The sequence below is a fragment of the Balaenoptera ricei genome, chromosome X, assembly GCF_028023285.1.
Source record: "Balaenoptera ricei isolate mBalRic1 chromosome X, mBalRic1.hap2, whole genome shotgun sequence".
Lineage (NCBI taxonomy): Eukaryota > Metazoa > Chordata > Mammalia > Artiodactyla > Balaenopteridae > Balaenoptera > Balaenoptera ricei.
In genome coordinates, this window is record NC_082660.1 from 115,958,512 (window position 1) to 115,983,573 (window position 25,062).

The 25,062-nt window shown below is 36.4% G+C and overlaps 1 protein-coding gene across 5 annotated transcripts in view; it reads left to right on the top strand.

Annotated features, from left to right (window-relative positions):
* Window positions 1–25,062, top strand: part of SLC25A14 (solute carrier family 25 member 14) — a 35,009-nt gene that overhangs the window by 6,961 nt on the left and 2,986 nt on the right. For 4 of the 5 annotated variants that reach the window (XM_059910207.1, XM_059910208.1, XM_059910210.1 and 1 more), the window contains 6 exons: window positions 780–927; window positions 3,093–3,187; window positions 4,454–4,539; window positions 7,802–7,897; window positions 12,641–12,765; window positions 13,561–13,696. In XM_059910207.1, coding sequence (XP_059766190.1) covers window positions 780–927; window positions 3,093–3,187; window positions 4,454–4,539; window positions 7,802–7,897; window positions 12,641–12,765; window positions 13,561–13,696 — 686 coding nt within the window. Of the gene's footprint in view, window positions 1–779; window positions 928–3,092; window positions 3,188–3,669; window positions 3,714–4,453; window positions 4,540–7,801; window positions 7,898–12,640; window positions 12,766–13,560; window positions 13,697–25,062 lie in introns of all 5 variants that reach the window. The other variant, XM_059910211.1, reaches the window with a different exon arrangement.

Sequence of the window (25,062 nt, forward strand, 5' to 3'; positions counted from 1 at the left end):
TAGTTTTTATTGACTTTCTTGGCATATTGTCTGGTGTTATGATATCAAGGTCATCAGTGACCAGAGCTGCATAAACATCTTGTTAGTTTTAGACCTTGAAATAGTCTTTGAAATATATTTTGCCAATATAATGACCACTTCTGTGTGTTGATATAATAAGAGAAAGAAGTTTGGTTAAAGAAATTTTCCCACTAAGCACTGTGCTGGTGTTAGTCCTGAATTACCTGAGGAACCCAGATGAGTAGGCCAAATAGGACTTTGCCATTATCTTTCATAATACTAGAAAACTATTTCTCATAGACAGATAAAAGAAAAAACCCACAAAACTTTGTAATAGTATTTAAGAGTATGTGGAGCAGCAATCCCATGCTCTCCTATCTTCTTGGTGAAGATTTGGGGAGATTTTATGAGGGAGAAGTAGGGAGACTTGAGGTGGGAGGGGGCAGAAGGAAGAGACAGATAAATGCCAGATTGCATGTTAACAGATGAAATTAAAACATTTAAGTATTTTGCATTTATAGTGTATTAGAACTATCCTAAAGCACTTTATTATATCACAGTTTCAGTTATACTGTGGGTCAAATCCTGCTGCCTAGATATAGTACATTTCACTTTATCAGATACAACTCTTGTCCTCTGATAGTGATATTTAAGTAGAGACCTAGGTGTTAGAAAAAGAACTTTGTCTCATGTTTTAAAAATTACCATTGGCTTAAATTCATCCAAAATTTAACTGTGATTCTTTGGAAAAACTTATAAATGAGTGTGTTCCTTCACAGGAACTTTCCCTGTGGACCTGACCAAAACGCGACTTCAGGTTCAAGGCCAAAGTATTGATGTCCGCTTCAAAGAGATAAAATACCGAGGAATGTTTCATGCCTTGTTCCGAATCTATAAGGAAGAAGGTGTATTGGCTCTGTATTCAGGGTGAGACTGGACTCTTTCCTTACGTCACAAATAGAAATACTTTTTGGAGAAGCCATGTATTTCAGCTGTCTGATAGTTTGTGCCCTTTTCACCATTTCAACTTATAATTCAATATTGATGTGCCAGTTTATATTTCACTTGCTTGTAAATCTTGAGCTTTGGATTTTGTGTTCATTTGGCTATAAGTGATACATTTTAAAATGGATATCTCTTTGCAGCATTGGCTTTTTCCTGTTTTCCTGAGAGTCATCCATAGCCACTGTGAATAGCAGCACCAATTCGCAGTATATATTTCTGTGATAATCTTCCTGAGTTGCCAAATACTGACTTGTAAAAAAATTTTTCCTCTTTAAAGAAATACTATTCTGGCAGTTTAAGTAGAAAATGCAGAATGAGAGAGCGGGAGACCCATCATTTTTTTGGGCGGATCATCTTTTGGTTATTCATAAGTCGGTGATCTGTTGTCCAGTGTGTTGTTTATCTGCTGCCAATTTACTAGTCCACTCCTGCATCTAGGGTACCAGTTTATTGCTCAGAGAATGGATATCAGTTTTATTATTAACTTATGTTAGACTTAATTTCAAAGATAATTTACTTGGGGGAAAAAATCAAGTATTACATCCTTAAGCAAGTGAATCATGGATCATCTGTTTCACCTTGTTCTTTTATTGGCACAGATGATCACAAGATTATTTTTTTCAGATAGCAAGCAATAAAGTCAGAAATATGCATGTTTTGTCATCATTTTAAAATCTTAACTGTTTGAGCTGCGGCTGTCTTTCTATTTATAACTGCTAAAGTACAGTTCTGCAGTTGGAAGAATCTCAAAGGGAGGTATGAGTGAGAATGTCTCCAGTTTAATAGCAGAACTTAAATAGGGTGAAATCTTGGCTCTGGTACCTCCTTGATAGGATTGAAGATATATCTGCATCTGCTAGGAAGTAAGGTTGATTTTTTTAAAAAAAATCTATGAAGTGGGTAATGGTGTATACTTTTTCTACATTACTGGATTCGATATGCTGATATTTTGTTAAGGATTTTTGCATCTAAGTTCATGAGAGATATTGGCTTGTAGTTAGTTTTCCTTTTCTGTACTGTTTTTTGGTTTTGTTAGCAGGGTAATATTAGCTTCATAAAATGAGTTGGGAAGTGTTCCCTCTTCTGTTTTCTGGAAGAGATTGTGTAAGATTGGCATTCATTTATTAAATATTTGGTAGAACTCCCCAGTGAAATGATCTGGGTGGGCCTGGAGAGTTCCTTTTTGGGAACTTTTAAATTATAAATTAAAAAATTTTAATGATTATGAGATTATTCAGATTATCTATTTCATCTTGATCGAGTTTTGGTAGTTTGTAGTTTGCAAGGAATTAGTCCATTTCTTCTAAGTTGTTGAATTTATGAGCATAAGGTTGTTTATAGTATCCCTTTATTATTCTTTTAATGACTGCAGAATTGTAGTGCTATTCCCCGTTTCATTCCTGTTGGTGACATTTCTCTTTTTACTACTGGGACCCTTGCTAGAGGTTTATTAGTTTTATTGTTTTTTTTCAAAATAACTTTTTGTTTCATTGATTTTTCTTTATTTTCCTGTTTTCAAGTATATTAATTTATGCTCTTTATTATTTACTTCCTTCTGCTTGCTTTCAGTTCATTTTGCTCTTCTTTTTTCTAGTTTCTTGAGGGTAGGAACTTAGATTATTGATTTTGAGACTTTCCCTCTTTTCTAATGTAAGCATTTTGTGCTATAAATTTCTCTCTCAGCACTGCTTTGGTTGCATCCCACATATGTTAATAGGCTGAATTTTCCTTTTCATTCAATTCTATGTATTTAAAAAATACACCCATGTCACCCATGGATTGTTTAGAAGTATCATTTAATTTCCAAGTGTTTGTGGATTTTCCTTATTGATTTCCAGCTTAATTCCATTATGGTCAGAGAACATATTCTATATGATTTCAATTATTTTAAATTTTTTGAGGTTTGTTTCATGACCTAGATGTGCTCTCTTGATGAATGTTCCATGGGTGCTTGAAAAAAATGCGTATTTTGCTGTTTTTATGGAATGAGGTGGGTGATGGACGTGAGTAGGCTGTCTAGATATGTATAATCTGTGAGTGCATGTTAAGTATAACTGACTTTCTTTTTCTTTCCTTCTTTCTGGCAGAATTGCTCCTGCTTTACTAAGACAGGCATCATATGGCACCATTAAAATTGGCATTTACCAGAGCTTGAAGAGATTATTTGTAGAACGTTTAGAAGGTCAGTATAAGACTCCTCATTCTCTTTTGAGGTAACACTCAAAGGGATTGTTGAAATCATGCTTAATGAGAAGTGTTCATCACAGGGTGCCTGAGAATGGGTAACAGTCATTGCAAGGACAAAATAAGCTTGTACTGATTTGTGATTAATCCTTGCAGAGGTGATGTATAGGTTAGAGGGACCTGCTCTTCAAGTTTGTCCCTTTTCCTATCAAACAAACAAAAAAAGCCTTCTGGTCATCACAGAGAGAACATGGAGCAAACTTGTTCAGAAAATTAATGCTGTCCTCATCTACAAGAGGACTTCAGCTATAAGGAATCCTCTAGCTGTGGGTTTTGATAAGCTTTGGTCAGATAGAGTAGTTTTATATATATATAAAATATGGCCACCTTAACCCACATTCAGCATTACCATATGTCTCTCTATTTGCTGCTGTAGCTTTTTCAGCTGGATACTATACTAAAATGGTTATTTTACTACAGGCCTGAGGCTGTTGCATAGTTGGGGACAGCTGGAGAGCTTTTCGGTTAGTAATGTCCTTTGAATTGCTTTATTGTCTAAGTCAACTTTTTCTGGAGCCTCTTCTTTGAGGATCCTGAAGGATTCTAGTCCTAAAATAATTTCCTTTCACAGATTCTTCACTTGGGTTTACCTAGTTTTTAATTTGTAGGCTCGTTATGGTGAGGAGGCATGGTGAAGATTGAATTTTAGAACAATATACACTGTGGTTTCTTTGTTCTTTTTTCTAGCTGAGAGGATTTAGTTCCAAATGACTAGTTTTTCACATTTAACTACAGAAATCTTCTGTCAATAAATAGAGGCTAGTAGATAATATGGCCAATTAAAATTAATATTTAGGTATTTTTTTTCCTATTAGACATAAGATTTTATCCTTTAACATTCGGTTCCTAAGTCTTTAGAGTTGATGATTCTCCAGAAAAAGACTTAAAAATTTTTTTCTTTAGATGTTTGAAATGATTGAAGGAGAAATAGCACATTCTGAATTTATATGGAATATTGGCAGTTATACAGAATAATAGGATATATTCCAGGGTGTTTTAGAAATATTTATTTTAATTTTATATGTTTCAGTACTGATTTGGAACCTAGAAATATTTGAGTTTCTTTATTTTCATAAGCTTTGTGGTTCATTTCTGTAGTCAGTTCTCTGACATGGTTCCCTTTCTCTGATAGCTCAGCACTCTGTTCTCGGAAACTGGTACCTCTTACAAGCAGACCTTTCTTTTTTTTGTTCATTTTTTACAGATGAAACTCTTTTAATTAATATGATATGTGGGGTAGTGTCAGGAGTGATATCTTCCACTATAGCCAATCCCACCGATGTGCTAAAGGTAAGAGAAGTCTGGCAGCGTTGGATGTATGCAGTGTGACACGAAAAGAGCGTGAGCTTTGAGTCAGATTTGGGCTCAGATCCCCACTCTGTCACTTGCCAGCTGTAAAACCTTGGGCAAATCACTTAACTGCTTTAAGCCTCAGTTTCCTCATTTGTAAAATGAAGATAATTCAGTATGTATTGCATAGGGTTGTTAAGGATTAAAGATAATATATGTAAACTGTTTATCATTGTACTTGGTAGGTAGTTGATGCTTAATAAATAGTAGTCAGTTTATTATGATGTGCATTAATCCATTGGTCTTCAAACTAGAGTATGCAAACCTTTATAGGTTCTTTCCAAGGGGGCTATGCAATTTTAAGGGAATCAATTTCCAGATCCCTTACTTTCTTTGTACCCTTCTCAAAAACTGATCTGAAAATGAGCTGTGTTTAGAACAGCCCTTGCCCCACTTTACAAAAGAAAGGCACATTCCCCCACCCATTCCAAATCATAGTATGGTATATTGACCTGTGGTGTAACCTGGAGTATCAGACAAAGGGATAAATTGAAATACAGTTTTTAGAGAAGCCTCCTTTAATAACTAATCGAAATACCGTAAATCTATAATGTTGCTATCTTTTCCTGTCCTATCCATATTTCTATTAAGGATGAGATTTGGCTTTAAAATGATGTATTTTGGCCTATTAGAGATATTCTGAATTCAGAACCAGAACAGTATAGGTTAGTGGTGCTGAGTTTTTTACAACGTAATTGAATTTCTTTCAGATTTTATCAAAATTCAGAATGAAACATTTATTTAATAATATCAATAATATCAATCTATATCTTATTTAATCTAATAATCTAACTTAATCTAATAATAGCAATCTGCATCTTATTTTTGAGATAAAATGGTTGACATTTTTTACTTATTAACTCATTTAAACTTATGATAATTAAAAGCACTAAATATATGATTAAAATATGTAAGAGGATCCCAAGTTTTTAAAAATCATTTTAGGGGGAATGTGAGAAAAAAAAGTAAGAGAACATATGTTTTATTTATTTGAAACCACAAGTGGCTAGGTTGGTGGAGGGGAGATCTATTTTGATTCAGAGTTTTGAGAACCAAGAGAGTGACTTGAAAAACAACACACATGAAAGAAACCAGTGGTGGTTGATGAAGAAACGATATGAAATGATATTTCTGGGTTAAATTGAGAATACTTTAGCTACAGAATTTTTATATCACTTTAGATTTACAGAACAAGTATTTTGAAGATAATTGACTATATCCTAAAACTCTAAAATATTTGCAATATAATTACACTGGTTAGAATGTGCTTTTCAAGAACAATAATATTTAATTCCCTAAAACTTCCTTTGTTATCCATCAGGATCCTAAACTTAATCATATACATGATTCACTTCAATTTCTTGTTGCTCTGACCTGTCTGGTACAATTACAACCATTGACCAATGCTACAATCTCCCTCTTCCTTTCATATCCTTAGGTAGGGCTGAGTGGTGAGTGGTGCTGGGACGTGGAGGGTCGGGGGTAGTCACAATCCTATATAGGAGTTATAATCACAGTTGGGCTGTTTAATCCTTTCATTTATCCTTGAATAGATCTTTCTCTGAACTACGTGCCGCTTCCTTGCCTTTGTGTATGTAGTTCTCTTTTTGCCTGCAATGCCTTTTCCCCCTTTCCTCATGAATTTATCCTTCAAGACTGCTCAGGAACAGGGCCAAGACTAGGACAAGGGAGATACTCCCCTTGGGTGCAAAATGTAAGGGTGTGCCAAAAAACTCAATAATCAAGAGAAATAACATTTTTATGCAATAGTTTTCAAAAATTAAAATGAATGTGAAAAATTCATGATGAACAAAATAGCAATATTTTGTACAATCCATCTCACTCACTCTAATCCCGCCCTGTTGGATCCTGTCTTTAATTACAATTTTGATACTTGGTTCATCATGGGTTTTTGTGCATTAATTTTGATTTTTAAAAATATCACATTAAGATATTATTTATCTGGATTACTGAGGTTTTTTACATCACCCCCCCACCACATTTTGTGCCTAAGGAAAGTGCCACACTTGCCTCACCCTCATCCCAGCCCTGGTCAGGAATCACCTGCATAAAGAAGTCTTCTACTTACCATAGGATATTTGTGGTTTCAATTTGTCTTTGTGATAGTTTCTATTCCATTTTAATTTGGTTTAGGTTTTATTTCAAAACTCTTAGTAGTAGCAGTTGACTTTCCACATAAAAACATGCTGCTGTAACATGACTTACCAAGAACATTTATTAAAACCTAGAGTTGTGCTTCATGAAAATCAGGCCTACATTTGGGCCACTAGTACTTAGTGACTGACTGCTATGATCTATATGTGCAGTCGGTGGGAAATTGTACCAAATTTTTACATGGCCTTTTAATGCTGTACCTCCTTTCTTGTGCCTCTCAAAGGCTACTTTGCAGAATACAGTATCATGCTTTTTACAAGTAAAACTCAATTTAAGGTCTTGTAAGCATTAAATTATATTTTTAAACTTTTTTCCTGCTTTTTTTATACTTCAATAAGCAATGCATGTTCAATGTAGTAAAAAGTGGAAGGCAGGAAAAAAACACAAAAGAGAAAAATGCCCACTTGGAGCTTCATCACTTAGACGTAAGCCACTGTCAACATTTGGGTGTGTATGTTCAGTCAGTCTGTTTGTTGAACATATGGTTATTTTTAAGTCTACATGTTTTTGATAAAAATGATATACCATACATACTGCTTTGCAACCTGCTTTTTCTATTTAGCAATTAATTGTTGACATTTTCCAATATCCACAAATATTATTCTACAATAAAATTTTATGGCGGCATAGTATTCCCTTAAATGGATGTATCATAGTTTATGCAACTAATCCTTTGTTGTTATTTTTGGACATATAGGTTGTTTATAGTTTTTTACTAAACTAATCATAGTTTAAATGGATTATTTTCTACCACCACAGAGTACTCATTCTTTCTTTTCCCCAAATTTTCTTCCAACTCCAGAAATGATGGACTTAGTATGAGGAATGTGAGGCTGATAAAAATCATCTTTATAAAATATACTTTGACACAAATTACATTCTTTCTATATGTAGCTTAAGTCATTAATTTCATCATAATAGTAAGCTGATTTTTAATTCCCAAATACTGTTTTCTTCATTTTAAATGAGTGAATCATCTCATTTTGGTTCTCTGTCAAAATAAAATGTTCACCTCTTCCGATTTTAGATTCGAATGCAGGCTCAAGGAAGCTTGTTCCAAGGCAGCATGATTGGCAGCTTCATTGATATATACCAACAAGAAGGTACCAGGGGTCTGTGGAGGGTGAGTACTCTTTTCTTGGTATTATTCTTTACACAGTTGCTAGAATTTGCAAAGATTACCTTTTATATAAAGCCATAAAATTGTGAATTGTCACCTTATACTATGTAAGATTCTTGGTAACCTAAAAAATAAGGTAAGAAGCTCCTTATCAGCTGTGAAAGGACCAAAACTTATCAGTCGTCTTTATTTCTGCTTAATGTTTGGGGATTGTATGTGTGAGAGAAGTTATATTGTTTGAGATAGCCATTTTGGTTTGTTCAAATTCACAGTGAGTTTAATTTTTCAATATATATTTTTGCCAGTTTTGTATTAACACAGCAATGTATGTTTATGGTAGTGTCTGTAGTGCTTATGATCAAAAGTTATTGCCTAAAACAACTTTGTTAACATTATAAAAGGTAAAAGATGTACTATAAAATGTTGAGAAAATATATAAAAGATAAAAATATCCAGTAGTCCCACTAGCTAGAGATATCACTGTTAACATTTTGTCGTATTATCTTCCAGTCTTCTATCTATACTTTTTAAAACATTTTTGTTCCTGTAATTTTTTATCCAGTTTTAATCACTTAAGTTTGTAATATTAAATAAGACTACTAGTAGTAGAGAGTAGAATGGGAAATCCATTAATAGACTCTTAGAAGGGAGAGCGTTGCTTTTATTATTTCTTTATAATTTTCCCTAACTACTTACTATAAAATTTTCAAACATACAGACAAGTTGGAAGAACAGAACAATGAACACCTACATAGCTGGATTAAATGACTCAAAGTTTGGCCCTATTTGCTTTATCTACTTATGTATATACACACATGCACACATATACCCATACACACACACACACACACACGTGCACACTCTTTTTTTTGTTGTTTAAATATCTAATGAGTCTCTCTCTTTCCTTTTTTTCCTAAACTATTTGAAAGGAAGTTGCAGACATCGTGGTACTCCCCTAAGTACGTCATTATGCATCTCCTAAGAATAAGGACATTCTCCTACATAATAACAATACCATTGTCACACCTAAGAAAATTAATAAGTCCCTAATATCTAATACCCAGTCCATATTCAAATTTCCTTTATTGATGAGATCAGGTCAGTTTTCTTATATAAAATGCTTCCTTGCATTTCCCCTGTATTTCCTGTAAGCTAGAAGTTAGATCTGTTGGCTTGATTAGATGCATGTTAAACATTTCTGGTAAGAGAACTTCATAGATGACACTATTTCATATGCATCACAGCAAGAGACACAAAATGTTAGTTTGTCCCAAAATTGGTGATGCCAAGTTCATTTACTTGTTAAGATGATGCCTACCAGGTCTTATCATAGTAAAAGGTACGGTTTTTTTCCCCTTTGCAATTAGCAAGTAATTTGTAGGGTAATATTCTAACAACGTGCATATATCGTATTACTTAATGACCTTCTGCCAAATGATCTTAGCATCCGTTAATGATCCTTGACGTTTGCTTTTTGATAAAAAGCACTTGGAGGTACACTTTCTTTTCCTTTTTCTTTCTTTCTTTCTTTCCTTTTTTTTTTTTTGCCACACTGCACGGCATGCGGGATCTTAGTTCCCTGCCCAGGGATCGAACCCGTGCCCCTGCAGTGGAAGTGTGGAGTCTTAACCACTGGACCGCCAGGGAAGTCCCAAGGTACACTTTCTTGGTTAGTCTAATTTAAAACCAGAAAATGGAACTAACTAGAGCTTTTTTCACAAACTAAGGCTAAGGAAAAGACAAAGACAGAACAATAAATAGAATTGGAGATTTTGTCAGGGGAACATAGCTATTTTGTTTTTAATTAAAATAATCTTTTAATTGTGGTAAAATACATATAAAATATCACATTTTTGTACAACCAGTCTCCAGAATTCTTTTCATCCTGCAAAACTGGAACTCTGTACCCATTAAACAACAGCTCCGCATTTCCTCTTCCCCTAGCCCCTGGCCACCAACCTTTTATTATCTCTCTATGAATTTGATGGTTCTGGGTACCTCATATAAGTGGAATCATACACTGTTTGTCTTTTTATTACTGGCTTATTTCACTTAGCATGATGTCCTCAAGGTTCATTCATGTTATCACATGTGTCAGAATTTCCTTTTTAAGGTTGAATAACGTTCCATTATATGCGTATACTACATTTTGTTAATCCAGTCATACATTAATGGACATTTAGTTTGTTTCTATATCATGGCTCTTGTGAATTATGCTGCTGTGAACATGGATGTGCAGATACCTCTTCAAGACTGATGTCAATTCTTTTGTGTATATACCCAAAAGTAGGATTGCTGGATTGTATGGTAATTCTATGTTTAATTTTTTGAGGAACTGAACATAGCTACTTTTATGATCCAGGCTATTTACTCCATCCAGGCATGTAAGGAGAAGTGAAGTATATTGTGTTATGTATTCTTTTGACACAGACATGTATTATTTACATATTAAAATATGGGAATCTTTTTTTCATTTCAACAAGGAAATATGTTTACCTTTTTCTTCAAACACATGTCTGTATTTTATTTTCCTGCTTTGATTGTAACATGGGTACTGGAAACATTTCACTTTCACTGGAAACACTTCACTTTCTTCCAAACTCCATTGTAAGAAATAACAACAGGAGTACAGTAATAAAGAGTAACTGGCACCTAGGTCAGAGTTAGACAGACAGTCGAGTAGTGAACTGGAGAGCACTTGCCCTGTTCATTGCTGTCATGCACCACGTTGAGTCCAGTGTGGCCAAATTTTCTGGGCTTTCAAGAGAAGCTGGAAATTTGCATTCCTGTGTGAAATATCCATTCCTGTGGTTTTGTTTTTGTTTTATGTTGACAGCTAATTCAGCCTTCTAAGAAACACTGTGTAGGCCACACAAAACATGTCTGTGACCTGAATTCAGCCCGTGGGGCCTTACGGTTCACCAAATTAGCCTTCTGAGGCCATCTTCTAACAGAGTTGAGCAGGTGGAAGGATCAGAGAGGAAGGTACTGCTGGGCCAGCCAGCCTGATGAGCAGAATCAAACATCTCCTGATGACAGCACAGCTACATCACTTCCACTTTATAAATGGAGTTTGGGAATTTAGAGATGATTGAACTCTTTAATTATAACAGGTATCACAGAAAGCAGTTGTTCCCCATGGTATGTTATTTTCAGTTTTTTAAATGATATTTAAATTTAAACACAATTGTAAAAGTAAAACATTCCTTGTGAAAATTTTTACAAAAATTTGGCATGTGTGTGTATGCCTTTTCCCCTAAAGTTAGAATAATACTATAAATAATTTTATGTCTTACCTTCTTCAGCATTACAGACATTTTCTCGTGTCATTCATATTCTTCAAAAACAGGACTTTTAATGCTCTGGCAGTCCTGTGTTGTAACATGAGCTGTGATAGGAATACTGTACTAGTGAGTGAAAAGCTGATAGTGTTATCACAGGAGGACTCATAAGGAGGTACTCCTTTGCCTTGGCCTTCTCCCTAGCTGCATCATACCTTTGCTGTCATCCTAGTGTGTCCTTTCTGCACATCCTAAATTCTGTGAAATAAACTTGAAAGCTCTCCTCTCCCTACTGACTTTTGCTTCATGGTTTTATTTTTAATAACATCTTTATTGAGATAATTCATATACCATAAAAATTTGCCATCTTAAAGTGTACAATTTAATGTTTTTTGGATATCCAAAGACTTGTGCAACCATCACCACTGTCTAAGTTTAGAACATTTTTATCACCACAAAAAGAAACCCCATATCCATTAATAGTCACTTCCCATGACCTCCAACCTTCCCAGACCTAGACAACCACTAATCTAGTTTCTGTCTCTATAGATTTACCAATTCTGGCATTTCATGTAAATGGAATTATACAATATGTGGCACTTATGACTAGCTTCTTTAGTTTAACGTACTGTTTTTAAGTTTCATCTATGTTTTAGCATTTATCAGTACTTCATTTCTTTTTATGGCTGAATAATAATTCCATTGTATGTATATACCATATTTTGTTTATCCCTTCATCAATTAATAAGCATTTGGGTGGTTTGTACTTTTTGGCTATTATGAATAATGCTGTTATGAACATTCATGCACAAGTTTTTGCATAAATATATGTTTATAATTTTCTTGGGTATGTATCTAGATGTGAAATTGCTGGGTCATGTAGTAATTCTCGGTTTAACCTTTGAGGAATTGCCAAAGTGTTTATCACAGTGGCTGCCCTATATTGTATTCCCACCAGCAGTGTATAAGTGTATATCTTCTTTGGGGAAATGTCTATTAGATCTTTTGCCCATTTATTAATTGGGTTGTTTGTCTTTTTATTATTGAGTTGTAAGAGTTCTTTATTTTGGATACTAGTCCATATATAGTATATGATATATACTAGTCCAGATATATGATTTGCAAATATTTTCTCCCATTGTGTGGGTTGTCTTTTCACTTTCTTGATGGTATCCTTTGAATCACAAAAATGTTTAATTGTGATAAAGTCCCATTTATCTATTTTCTCTTTCGTTGCTTGTGCTTTGGGTGTCATATCAATGATTTTATTTTTTAGTACAGTAAGTGAATTGGGAATTTATAAATGTTCCGGTATTAGCTATTGATTTGAAGGAGGAATAACTCCTATACTTCAGACTTGGATTTTTTCTGTTATTTTTTAATTCCTGACTTACTTTGTTCACTTTTAGACTTATGTCGCTACCAGTGTATTTCCTTGGTGTCTCATGTCACTTATGTTTTGTAGGGTGTTGTCCCAACTGCTCAGCGGGCTGCCATCGTTGTGGGAGTAGAGCTACCAGTCTATGACATTACAAAGAAGCACTTAATATTGTCAGGGGTGATGGGAGACACAATCTTAACTCACTTTGTGTAAGTAGGATAGGTTGTACTCATTCCATATATTCAGTACTTTAAGCACAAAAAGCATCTTTCACTGAAGTCCTCATGTAGAATTGATAATGGGTACATATGGTCTAAATACCTTTTTCTCTCTCATCACCAGAACTTCAAGCCTTCTGATACAGGTACAGAGATTCCAGATGCTGTGGGCACTTTGGTACTTGGGGGCAGTGTCTAATACAGTAGCCTATCAGATGTCTGTAGGATTTGCATTTGTTCATACACAGCCTCTGTATCTAATAAACTCATCTTTTATTTGCTTTGGTTAATTTTGGATCAGAAAGCAAATTTTCTCAATGAGAAACAGAATAAAAGGGTGAAATTTTATAGGGCCTGTGAAACAAAACCACAGTTTTGGGCTGAAGACTGTTGCTAATTTCATCCTATGTTTTCTTCATCTTGCAACTTTTATGATATTTTACTACTCAAATGCATTTGGCATATGATGCTGTGGTTTGAAAAATTTACATAACTAATAGATGATGCATAATACTTCCTGCTTAGGGAACTTGCTAGACTTATAAACTGTCCCCTTAAAAAAAAAAAGGCTATCTGAATTTTGGATTGAAAAGTGAAGGGGACAACTTTTGAATAATGTAAAGATTAGTAAAGATTTTCTTTCTCTTTAGATTGTAATGAAAGGGCAAGTGCCAGGTTTTATCTGATGAGTCTGACTCATTGTACATGTATGTTTGGACTAATTTCAGTTTAAGTGGGCAGAGGTGCAAGTGGGGCAGTCTATCTTCTTAAAGTTTTTATCTTTAGTTCCAGCTTTACGTGCGGCTTGGCTGGGGCTCTGGCTTCCAATCCAGTTGATGTGGTTCGAACTCGCATGATGAACCAGAGGGCAATTGTGGGACATGTGGACCTCTACAAGGGCACTTTGGATGGTATTTTAAAGGTACACACACTGTGAACTTGGATTGTATTTTTAATTTTCTTTGATGTCTCAGACCTTCTTGCAGTCCTTATTCTTAGTTGCTGCATTTCATTCTGAAGATGGAAGAATCATTATGTCTATTTTTAGTAGCCTCTCAGAGTAATTCCTAGGTAGAAAAGCTGTCTCCTTGGCAATCTGCTGATGCACAGTGGTCCTTAATATTATTATTCCAGTTTGAATGCTTAAGACTGCACGATACTTTTATCAATAGTACCATGTAGAATTACTGGTAGAAAGGACTTAACATATCCCACATTTGCCCATTTCAGACAAGGCAGAGATGCTATAATAGAAAATCTGGTACTTGGTTTCCGTTCAGCATTGTGCTGTTGTTCACGGTTTGGCTTTGAAAGTTTCTGCTATGTTGTGTTTGTAGGAAGCTGAATATCATACACGTATTATGTATTATATAATCATTCGTGATAATACTTCTACAAAAAACAAATTTGGAGCTAAAATATGATACTGTCATATGGTTTCTCAGTTTAGTTAACAACTGTTATCTATCAGGCACCATTTTAGTATGTACAGAAAAATTACAGTGCACCACATGTATACAAACAGATAATCAACACATCTTGTCAAGTGATAAACTCAGGGGTCTATGGGAGGAAATTTTAGTCCAATTTGGAAGTTTGGGATAGGTTTCCTGTAGATGGAGGCATCTAAAATAATAGTAACTCACATCTGTTGAGTGCTTTCCTGTGTATCGGGGACTGTCCTAATGAGACTTACATGTATTCATTCATTTAATCCTCACCATTACAGCATACTGAAGTGCTAAGATTAACTAACCTGCCCAAGGTTTCACAGCTAGTAAGTGGGAGAGCTGGGATTTCAACTTAGACCATTGGCTTCAACCCAACATTCTTCACACTGTGGTGCCTTCCTCATGTTGGTGGCTGAGGGTTAGTTAGGTTATAAAGGATATTGAATGCTATGCTGAGATGCTTGGACTTATTCTTTTACTTGATGAGGAGCTATTGAAAGATTTTAATCAGGTCAGATTTACGTTTTAAATAGATCACACTGGCTTTGTGGAGACAGTTGTTCTCAATCTTAGATGCACACTGCAGTCACCTGGGGAACATTCACAGCTTCTGCACCCACCTTAAACCAATGACCTCAGAATGCCTGGGGTGGGAGCCAGGTTGTCAGTATTTTGAAAACTCCTCAGGTGATTGCAATGTTCGCCCAAAGTTGAAAACCATTAATCTAAGGGTTTGTGTCTTCTGTGCTAGGCACTGTTCTAGGTTGGTGAACAAAAAAGTCCTGGCCTTCGTGACATTTTAATTCTAATAGGAAGGGACAGATAAACACATAGGAAGTGAGGATAAGTAGACAAGTACAAAATACTCTTTCAAGAAGGTTGGCTAAGAGGAGATAGAGGGTATAATAATATAGTAATAGCATTTATTGAATGTTTATTATGTACCACACACTAGCGTATATCCTTTAACTCCCAGCAACCCTATAGAGTGGATAATATCTTTGCCATTTTATACAGGAGAGAACTCAGGTTCAGAGTAGCTAAGTATTTACCCAAGATTATACACCTAATAAGTGGCAGATCTGGGATTTAAATCAGGGTTTGTTTGATTCCAGAGTTTATACTTGTAACCACTATGCTGTATGATATTGTCAGAAACATGTTTTCATGTTGACAGTAACCTTTAAGTACTTACATTTACTCACTCATTCACTTACTTGCTATTAAAATTCTTTAAAACAACTTTGCTCTTTATTGTCATCATACTTTTTTATTTTATCTATAAGAGTGCCATAACACTTTGGTGAATGAAATTATGCATTCATCTCTGATGTAGAAATGAGCAGCTGCAAATCTCATCCTGCTACCTCTATATTAAAACCCTTGAATGGCTTCTCTCTGATGCAAGGTCCATATGATTTGACCCCTTTTTACCTCTACAGCCTTATCTTTGCTACCTTTACTCTGTATTCCAGACATACTGAACAAGTTCTAGTACTAGACTTTTCTTTCATTCCCAAGTTTTCAACCATGCCATATACTTTGTTAGACGGCTAGCTTCTGCTCATTCTTCAGATTGCATTATTTTTTCATAAAGGCCTTCCCTGACCATTAAACTGTGTATGTGTATGTAGTTTTATATACTTGCTCTGTCATAGCATTTAATATATTTTAAAAAACATCTTTTTTGATGTTTTTTTAACTTCATGAAATTCATAAAGTTCACCTATTCAGAGTGAATAGGCTTTTGGTATATTCACAGATATGTGCAACCATCATCACCACAGTCAACTTTAGAACATTTTCATGACCTCAGAAAGAAACCCTGTGCCCTTTAGCTATTACCTCCCTATCTTCCCAGCCCTAAGAAACTACTAATGTACTTTTATCTCTGTAGCTTTGCCTATTCTGGATATCTTATATAAATGGAATCATGCAATATGTGAGCTTTTTGACTGGCTCATTTCACTTATCATAATGTTTCAAGGTTCATCCATGCTGTAGCATGTATCAGTACAGGCATACCTCAGAGGTATGCTTCCAGACCACCACAATAAAGCAAATGTCACAATAAAGCAAATGTCGCAATAAAGCGAGTCACATGAACTTTTTGGTTTCCCAGTGCATGTAAAAATTATGTTTACGCTATACAGTAGTCTATGAAGTGTGCATTAGTATTGTCTTAAAAAAAATGTACATACCTTGATTTGCTAAAAAATGTTAACCATCATCTGAGCCTTCAGTGAGTCATTTCTTTGCAATAGTAACATCAAAGATTACAGATCACCATAACAAATATAATATAATGAAAAAGTTTGAAATATGACGAGAATTACCAAAAGTGACAGAGAGATACAAAATGAGCAAGTGCTGTTGGAAAAATGGTGCTGATAGACTTGCTCCATGCAGGGTTGCCACAAACCTTCAATTTGTTAAAAATCCACTATCTGCAAAGTGTAGTAAAGTGAAGTGCAATAAAATGAGGTATGCCTGTACTTTGTTCCTTTTTATGGTTGGGTAATATTCTGCTGTATGGCTGTATCACATTTGTTACATTTTATTGTCTAGTTGAACCTTGAGCAACATGAGTTTCAACTGCACGGGTCCATTTATATGCAGATTTTTTTCAAGAGTAAATACTACGGTACTGCACAACCTGTGGTTGGTTGACTCTCTGGATGTAGAGGGCTGAAAATAAGTTATACGAGGACTTTTGACTGCATGGAGGGTCGGTGCCTCTAAACACCTGCATTGTTCAAGAGTCAATTGTAATTGCTTTTAATGGCTGTCTGCCCAGTAGACTCTAAGTTCCGTGAAGGCAGGGCCATATGCATCTTGTTTATCACTTTATCCACAGCAAATTATTTGTTGAATGAATGTATAACTTCATGAAGTAGCCTCTTGTCTCTGTGTATCTACAGAAGTTCTTGCTTGTTTTCACTCAACTGCCTCAAGCCAAAAAGTGTGCATCCCAATTCTAAAGTTTGGAAGAAGTTAGTCCCTGTTTTGGAGCTCTATGAGGATTCATATGGCTCATGAGAGTGTTAGAGGCTGTGTGTGTGTGTGTGTGTGTAAAAGTTTGTGTGTTCATTTACTCAACAAATATTTATTCAGATATTTAGTGGAGACTTTACTGTGCCAGACAGTGTTACGTGGTGGGATAGGATGGTGAAGAAGACCAACATGGTCCCTGCTTTTCTGGAGATTACATTCTAGTTGAGGGAGACAGACAATAAACACACAGGTAATAAACAGTGTAATTTTATTATTCCAAATCTTTTTTTGGTCACGCTGTGCAGCATGCGGAATCTTAGTTCCCCGACCAGGGATAAAATCCATGCCCCCTGCATTGGGAGTGCGGAGTCTTAACCACTGGACCACCAGGGAAGTCCAATAAACAGTATAACTTCAGATGGAAGTAAATACTATGAAGAAACTAACACAGCATAATGAGATAGTGACTTGTTGATAGTGGTGGGGAACTACTTCAGCTAGGATGGCCAGGGAAAGGCTGTGAGGAGGTGACATTTGAGCAGAGGTCTGAATGATGAGAAGAAGGTGGCCACGAGAAGATCTGAGAGAAAAGCATTCCAAAAAGAGGGAGTGGGTACAAAGGCCCTGAGTTGGGAATGAGTTGGACATGTTCAAGGGTTAAAAACAAGGCTGGTATGGCTGCATGTGATGAATAAAGGAAAAAGTAGTAGGAAATGAAACTGGAGAGAGAGGCAGGGGCTAAATCATGCAGGTCATTAAAGAAAATTTGCAGTTAGAATGAAATCCACTGGGAATTCATTGGAGAGCTTTAAACAGAAAAGTGACTATCTGATTTATAATTTTAAAAGATTGCTTTGGCTTCTCGGTGGAGATTGTAGACCAGTTCCAGGTGAGAGGTGATGGGGTTTGGTTGTATCTCTCAGGTGCCTTATCTTAGCAGTCTATGATTCTAGGTTATCTGTATCCAGGATTTATTTTGGTTGATTTTCACAATTTTCCAACATCAGTTTTGGTCTGAGACCTATAGCATTTGCTGATGATCCATTGGGGCAAGCATATTACCACTATGTTTCCATAAATAGTGCCCTTATTCTGTTACTATTTGCTTTAAAAATGATTAATAAGGATAATCGTATTGAGTGTTCTTAATCTATAGGATGGGATAAGGGATATTTAGACGTCTGGATTCTCATATTGTTGTCTTATCCAAATATTCATTTTTTAGTATACTGGTGGGTTTCACTTCACCAGTGGGAAGGCAAAATAACATTTTTTTCAATGTAGAATACAATGCCTAACACACAGGAGTTACTTAATAGATATTTATGCATTAAACAGGAACTGTTTCTGTTGGTGAAATTCAATACACATCATCAATTTATGACCTTTGGTATGCATTATTTGTCATTTAATTCTTTTGTTTTTGAATTTTTGAATTTTATTTTATTTATTTTTTTATGCAGCAGGTTCTTATTAGTCATCAATTTTATACACATCAGTGTATACATGTCAATCCCAATCGCCCAATTCAGCACACCACCACCACCACCCCCCGCCACTTTCCCCCCTTGGTGTCCATACGTTTGTCCTCTACATCTGTGTCTCAATTTCTGCCCTGCAAACCGGTTCATCTGTACCATTTCTCTAGATTCCACATATATGCGTTAATATATGATATTTGTTTTTCTCTTTCTGACTTACTTGACTCCGTATGACCGTCTCTAGATCCATCCACGTCTCTACAAATGACTCCATTTCGTTCCTTTTTATGGCTGAGTAATATTCCATTGTATATATGTACCACATCTTCTTTATCCATTCATCTGTTGATGGACATTTAGGTTGCTTCTATGACCTGGCTATTGTAAATAGTGCTGCAATGAACACTGGGGTGCATGTGTCTTTTTGAATTATGGTTTTCTCTGGGTATATGCCCAGTAGTGGGATTGCGGGGTCATATGGTAGTTCTGGTTTTAGTTTTTAAAGTAACCTCCATACTGTTCTCCATACTGGCTGTATCAATTTACATTCCCACCAACAGTGCAAGAGGGTTCCCTTTTCTCCACACCCTCTCCAGCATTTGTTGTTTGTAGATTTTCTAATGATGCCCATTCTAACTGGTGTGAGGTGATACCTCATTGTAGTTTTGATTTGCATTTCTCTAATAATTAGTGATGTTAGCAGCTTTTCATGTGCTCCTTGGAGATCTGTATGTCTTCTTTGGAGAAATGTCTATTTAGGTCTTCTGCCCATTTTTGGATTGGGTTGTTTGTTTTTTTAATATTGAGCTGCATGAGCTGTTTATATACTTTGGAGATTAAGCCTTTGTCCATTGATTCGTTTGCAAATATTTTCTCGCATTCTGAGGGTTGTCTTTTTGTCTTGTTTGTAGTTTCCTTTGCTTTGCAAAAGCTTTTAAGTTTCATTAGGTCCCATTTGTTTATTTTTGTTTTTATTTCCATTACTCTAGGAGGTGGATCAAAAGCGATCTTGCTGTGATTTATGTCAAAGAGTGTTCTTCCTATGTTTTCCTCTAAGAGTTTTATACTTTCCGGTCTTACATTTAGCTCTCTAATCCATTTTGAGTTTAGTTTTGTGTATGGTGTTAGGGAGTGTTCTAATTTTATTCTTTTACATATAGCTGTCCAGTTTTCCCAGCACCACTTATTGAAGAAACCGTCTTTTCTCCACTGTATATTCTTGCCTCCTTTATCAAAGATAAGGTGACCATAGGTGCGTGGGTTTATCTCTGGGCTTTATATCCCATTCCACTGATCTATATTTCTGTTTTTGTGCCAGTACCATATTGTCTTGATTACTCTAGCTTTGTAGTATAGTCTGAAGTCAGGGAGTCTGATTCCTCCAGCTCCATTTTTCTCCCTCAAGACTGCTTTGGCTATTCGGGGTCTTTTGTGTCTCCATACAAATTTTAAGATTTTTTGTTGTAGTTCTGTAAAAACTGCCATTAGTAATTTGATAGGGATTGCATTGAATCTGTAGATTGCTTTGGGTAGTATAGTCATTTTCACAATGTTGATTCTTCCAATCCAAGAACATGGTATATCTCTCCATCTGTTGGTATCATCTTTAATTTCTTTCACCAGTGTCTTATAGTTTTCTGCATACAGGTCTTTTGTCTCCTTAGGTAGGTTTATTCCTAGGTATTTTATAATTTTTGTTGCAATGGTAAATGGGAATGTTTCCTTAATTTCTCTTTCAGATTTTTCATTAGTGTATAGGAGTGCAAGAGATTTCTGTGCATTCATTTTGTATCCTGCAACTTTACCAGATTCATTGATTAGCTCTAGTAGTTTTCTGGTGGCATCTTTAGGATTCTCTATGTATAGTATCATGTCATCTGCAAGCAGTGACAGTCTTCCTTCTTCTTTTCCAATTTGTATTCCTTTTATTTTTTCTTCTCTGATTGCCGTGGCTAGGACTTCCAATACTATGTTGAATAACAGTGGTGAGAGTGTACATCCCTGTCTTGTTCCTGATCTTAGAGGAAATGCTTTCAGTTTTTCACTATTGAGAATGATGTTTGCTGTGGGTTTGTCATATATGGCCTCTATTATGTTGAGGTAGGTTCCCTCTATGCCCACTTTCTGGAGAGTTTTTACCAAAAAAGGGTGCTGAATTTTGTCAGAAGGTTTTTCTGCATCTATTGAGATCATATGGTTTTTATTTTTCAGTTTGTTGATATGGTGTATCACATTGATTGATTTGCATATATTGAAGAATCCTTACATCCCTGGGATAAATCTCACTTGATCATGGTGTATGATCCTTTTAATGTGCTGTTGGATTCTGTTTGCTAGTATTTTGTTGAGGATTTTTGCATCTATATTCATCAGTGATATTGGTCTGTAATTTTCTTTTTTTGTAGTAGTTTTGTCTGGTTTTGGTATCAGGGTGATGATGGCCTCATAGAATGAGTTTGGGAGTGTTCCTGCAATTTTTTGGAAGAGTTTGCGAAGGATGGGTGTTAGCTCTTCTCTAAATGTTTGATAGAATTCACCTGTGAAGCCATCTGGTCCTGGACTTTTCTTTGTTGGAAGATTTTTAATCACAGTTTCAATTTCATTACTTATGACTGGTCGTTCATATTTTCTATTTCTTCCTGGTTCAGTCTTGGAAGGTTATACCTTTCTAAGAATTTGTCCATTTCTTCCAGGTTGTCCATTTTATTGGCATAGAGTTGCTTGTAGTAGTCTCTTATGATGCTTTGTATTTCTGCAGTGTCTGTTGTAACTTCTCCTTTTTCATTTCTAATTCTACTGATTTGAGTCCTCTCCCTCTTTTTCTTGATGAGGTCTGGCTAAAGGTTTATCAATTTTGTTTAGCATCTCAAAGAACCAGCTTTCAGTTTTATTGATCTTTGCTATTGTTTCCTTCATTTCTTTTTTATTTATTTCTGATCTGATCTTTATTATTTCTTTCCTTCTGCTAACTTTAGGTGTTTTTTGTTCTTCTGTCTCTAATTGCTTTAGGTGGAAGGTTAGGTTGTTTATTTGAGATTTTTCTTGTTTCTTGAGGTAGGATTGTATTGCTATAAATTTCCCTGTTAGTACTGCTTTTGCTGCATCCCATAGGTTTTGGGTCGTCGTGTTATCCTTGTCATTTGTTTCTAGGTATTTTTTAAATTTCCTCTTTGATTTCTTCAGTGATCTCTTGGTTATTTAGTAACGTATTGTTTAGCCTCCATGTGTTTGTGTTTTTTATGTTTTTTTCCCTGTAATTGATTTCTAATCTCATAGCGTTGTGGTTGGAAAAGATGCTTGATATGATTTCAATTTTCTTAAATTTACCGAGGCTTGATTTGTGACCCAGGATGTGATCTATCCTGGAGAATGTTCCATGTGTAGTTGAGAAGAAAGTGTAATCTGCTGTTTTTGGATGGAATGTCCTATAAATATCAATTAAGTCCATCTTGTTTAATGTATCATTTAAAGCTTGTGTTTCCTTATTAATTTTCTGTCTGGATGATCTGTCCATTGGTGTAAGTGAGGGGTTAAAGTCCCCCACTATGATTTTGTTACTGTCGACTTCCTCTTTTATAGCTGTTAGCAGTTGCCTTATGTATTGAGGTGCTCCTGTGTTGGGTGCATAGATATTTATAGTTGTTATATCTTCTTCTTGGATTGATCCCTTGATCATTATGTAGTGTCGTTCTTTGCCTCTTGTAATAGTCTTTATTTTAAAGTCCATTTTGTCTGATATGAGAATTGCTACTCCAGCTTTCTTTTGATTTCCATTTGCATGGAATATCTTTTTCCATCCCCTCAGTTTCAATCTGTATGTGTCCCTAGGTCTGAAGTGGGTCTCTTGTAGACAGTATATATATGGGTCTTGTTTTTGTATCCATTCAGCTAGCCTGTGTCTTTAGGTTGGAGCATTTAATCCATTCACGTTTAAGGTAATTATCGATATGTACGTTCCTATTACCATTTTCTTAATTGTTATTGGTTTGGTTTTTTTTTTAACATCTTTATTGGAGTAAAATTGATTTACAATGGTGTTAGTTTGCTTTATAACAAAGTGAATCAGCTATATGTATACATATATCCCCGTATCTCCTCCCTCTTGTGTCTCCCTCCCACCCTCACTATCCCACCCCTCTAGGTGGTCACAAAGCACCGAGCTGATCTCCCTGTGCTATATGGGTTCGTTTTTGTAGGTCCTTTTCTTCTCTTGTGTTTCCCACTTAGAGAAGTTCCTTTAGCATTTGTTGTAGAGCTGGTTTGGTGGTGCTGAATTCTCTTAGCTTTTGCTTGTCTGTAAAGCTTTTGATTTCTCCATCGAATTTGAATGAGATCCTTGCCAGGTCAAGTAATCTCGGTTGTAGGTTCTTCCCTTTCATCACTTTAAATGTATCGTGCCACTCCCTTATGGCTTGTAGAGCTTCTGCTGAGAAATCAGCTGTTAACATTATGGGAGTTCCCTTGTATGTTATTTGTCGTTTTTCCCTTGTTGCTTTCAATAAGTTTTGTTTGTCTTTAATTTTTGTCAATTTGATTATTATGTGTCTCAGCGTGTTTCTCCTTGGGTTTATCCTGCCTGGGACTCTCTGCGCTTCCTGGACTTGGGTGGCTATTTCCTTTCCCATGTTAGGGAAGTTTTCGACTATAATCTCTTCAAATATTTTCTCGGGTCCTTTCTCTCTCTCTTCTCCTTCTGGGACCCCTATAATGCGATTTTTTTTTTTTAAATAGCTGAACTTTTTAAATTAATTAATTAATTAATTAATTAATTAATTTTTTTATTTTTTTAATTTATGGCTGTGTTGCGTCTTCGTTTCTGTGCGAGGGTTTCTCTAGTTGCCACAAGCAGGGGCCACTCTTCATCGTGGTGCGTGGGCCTCTTCACTATCGTGGCCTCTCTTGTTGCGGAGCACAGGCTCCAGACGTGCAGGCTCAGTAATTGTGGCTCACGGGCCCAGCTGCTCCGTGGCATGTGGGATCTTCCCAGACCAGGGCTCGAACCCGTGTCCCCTGCATTGGCAGGCAGATTCTCAACCACTGCGCCACCAGGGAAGCCCCAATGCGAATGTTGTGTTTAATGTTGTCTCAGAAGTCTCTTAGGCTGTCTTCATTTCTTTTCATTGTTTTTTCTTTATTCTGGTCCACAGCAGTGAATTCCACCATTTCTGTCTTCTAGGTCACTTATCCATTCTTCTGCCTCAGTTATTCTGCTATTGATTCCTTCTAGTGTAGTTTTCATTTCAGTTATTGTATTGTTCATCTCTGTTTGTTCTTTAATTCTTCTAGGTCTTTGTTAAACATTTCTTGCATCTTCTCAGTCTTTGCCTCCATTCTTTTTCCGAGGTCCTGGATCATCTTCACTATCATTATTCTGAATTCTTTTTCTGGAAGGTTGCCTATCTCCACTTCATTTAGTTGTTTTTCTGTGGTTTTATCTTGTTCCTTCCTTTGGCACAAAGTCCTCTGCCTTTTCATTTTGTCTATCTTTCTGTGAATGTGGTTTTCCTTCCACAGGCTGCAGAATTGTAGTTCTTCTTGCTTCTGTTGTCTGCTCTCTGGTGGATGAGGCTATCTAAGAGGCTTGTGCAAGCTTCCTGATGGGAGGGACTGGTGGTGGGTAGAGCTGGCTGTTGCTCTGGTGGGCAGAGCTCAGTAAAACTTTAATCTGCTTGTCTGCTGATGGGTGGGGCTGGGTTCCCTCCCTGTTGGTTGTTTGGCCTGAGTCGACCCAGCACTGGAGCCTACCCGGCTCTTTGGTTGGGCTAATGGTGGACTCTGGGAGGGCTCACGCCAAAGAGTACTTCCCAGAAGTTCTGCTGCCAGTGTCCTTGTCCCCACGGTGAGCCACAGCCACCCCCCGCCTCTGCAGGAGACCCTCCAACAGTAGCAGGTAGGTCTGGTTCAGTCTCCTATGGAGTCACTGCTCCTTCCCCTGGGTCCCGATGTGCACACTACTTTGTGAGTGCCCTCCAAGAGTGGAGTCTCTGTTTCCCCCAGTCCTGTCGAAGTCCTGCAATCAAATCCCGCTAGCCTTCAAAGTCTGATTCTCTAGGAATTCCTCCTCCCATTGCCAGACCCCCAGGTTGGGAACTGACATGGGGCTCAGAACCTTCACTCCAGTGGGTGGACTTCTGTGATATAAGTGTTCTCCAGTTTGTGAGTTACCCACCCAGCAGTTATGGGAGTTGATTTTATTGTGATTGCACCCCTCCTACCATCTCATTGCGGCTTCTCCTTTGTCTTTGGATGTGGGGTATCTTTTGTAGTGAGTTCCAGTGTCTCCTGTCTATGATTGTTCAGCAGTTAGTTGTGATTCCGGTGCTCTCGCAAGAGGGAGTGAGCGCCTGTCCTTCTACTCCGGC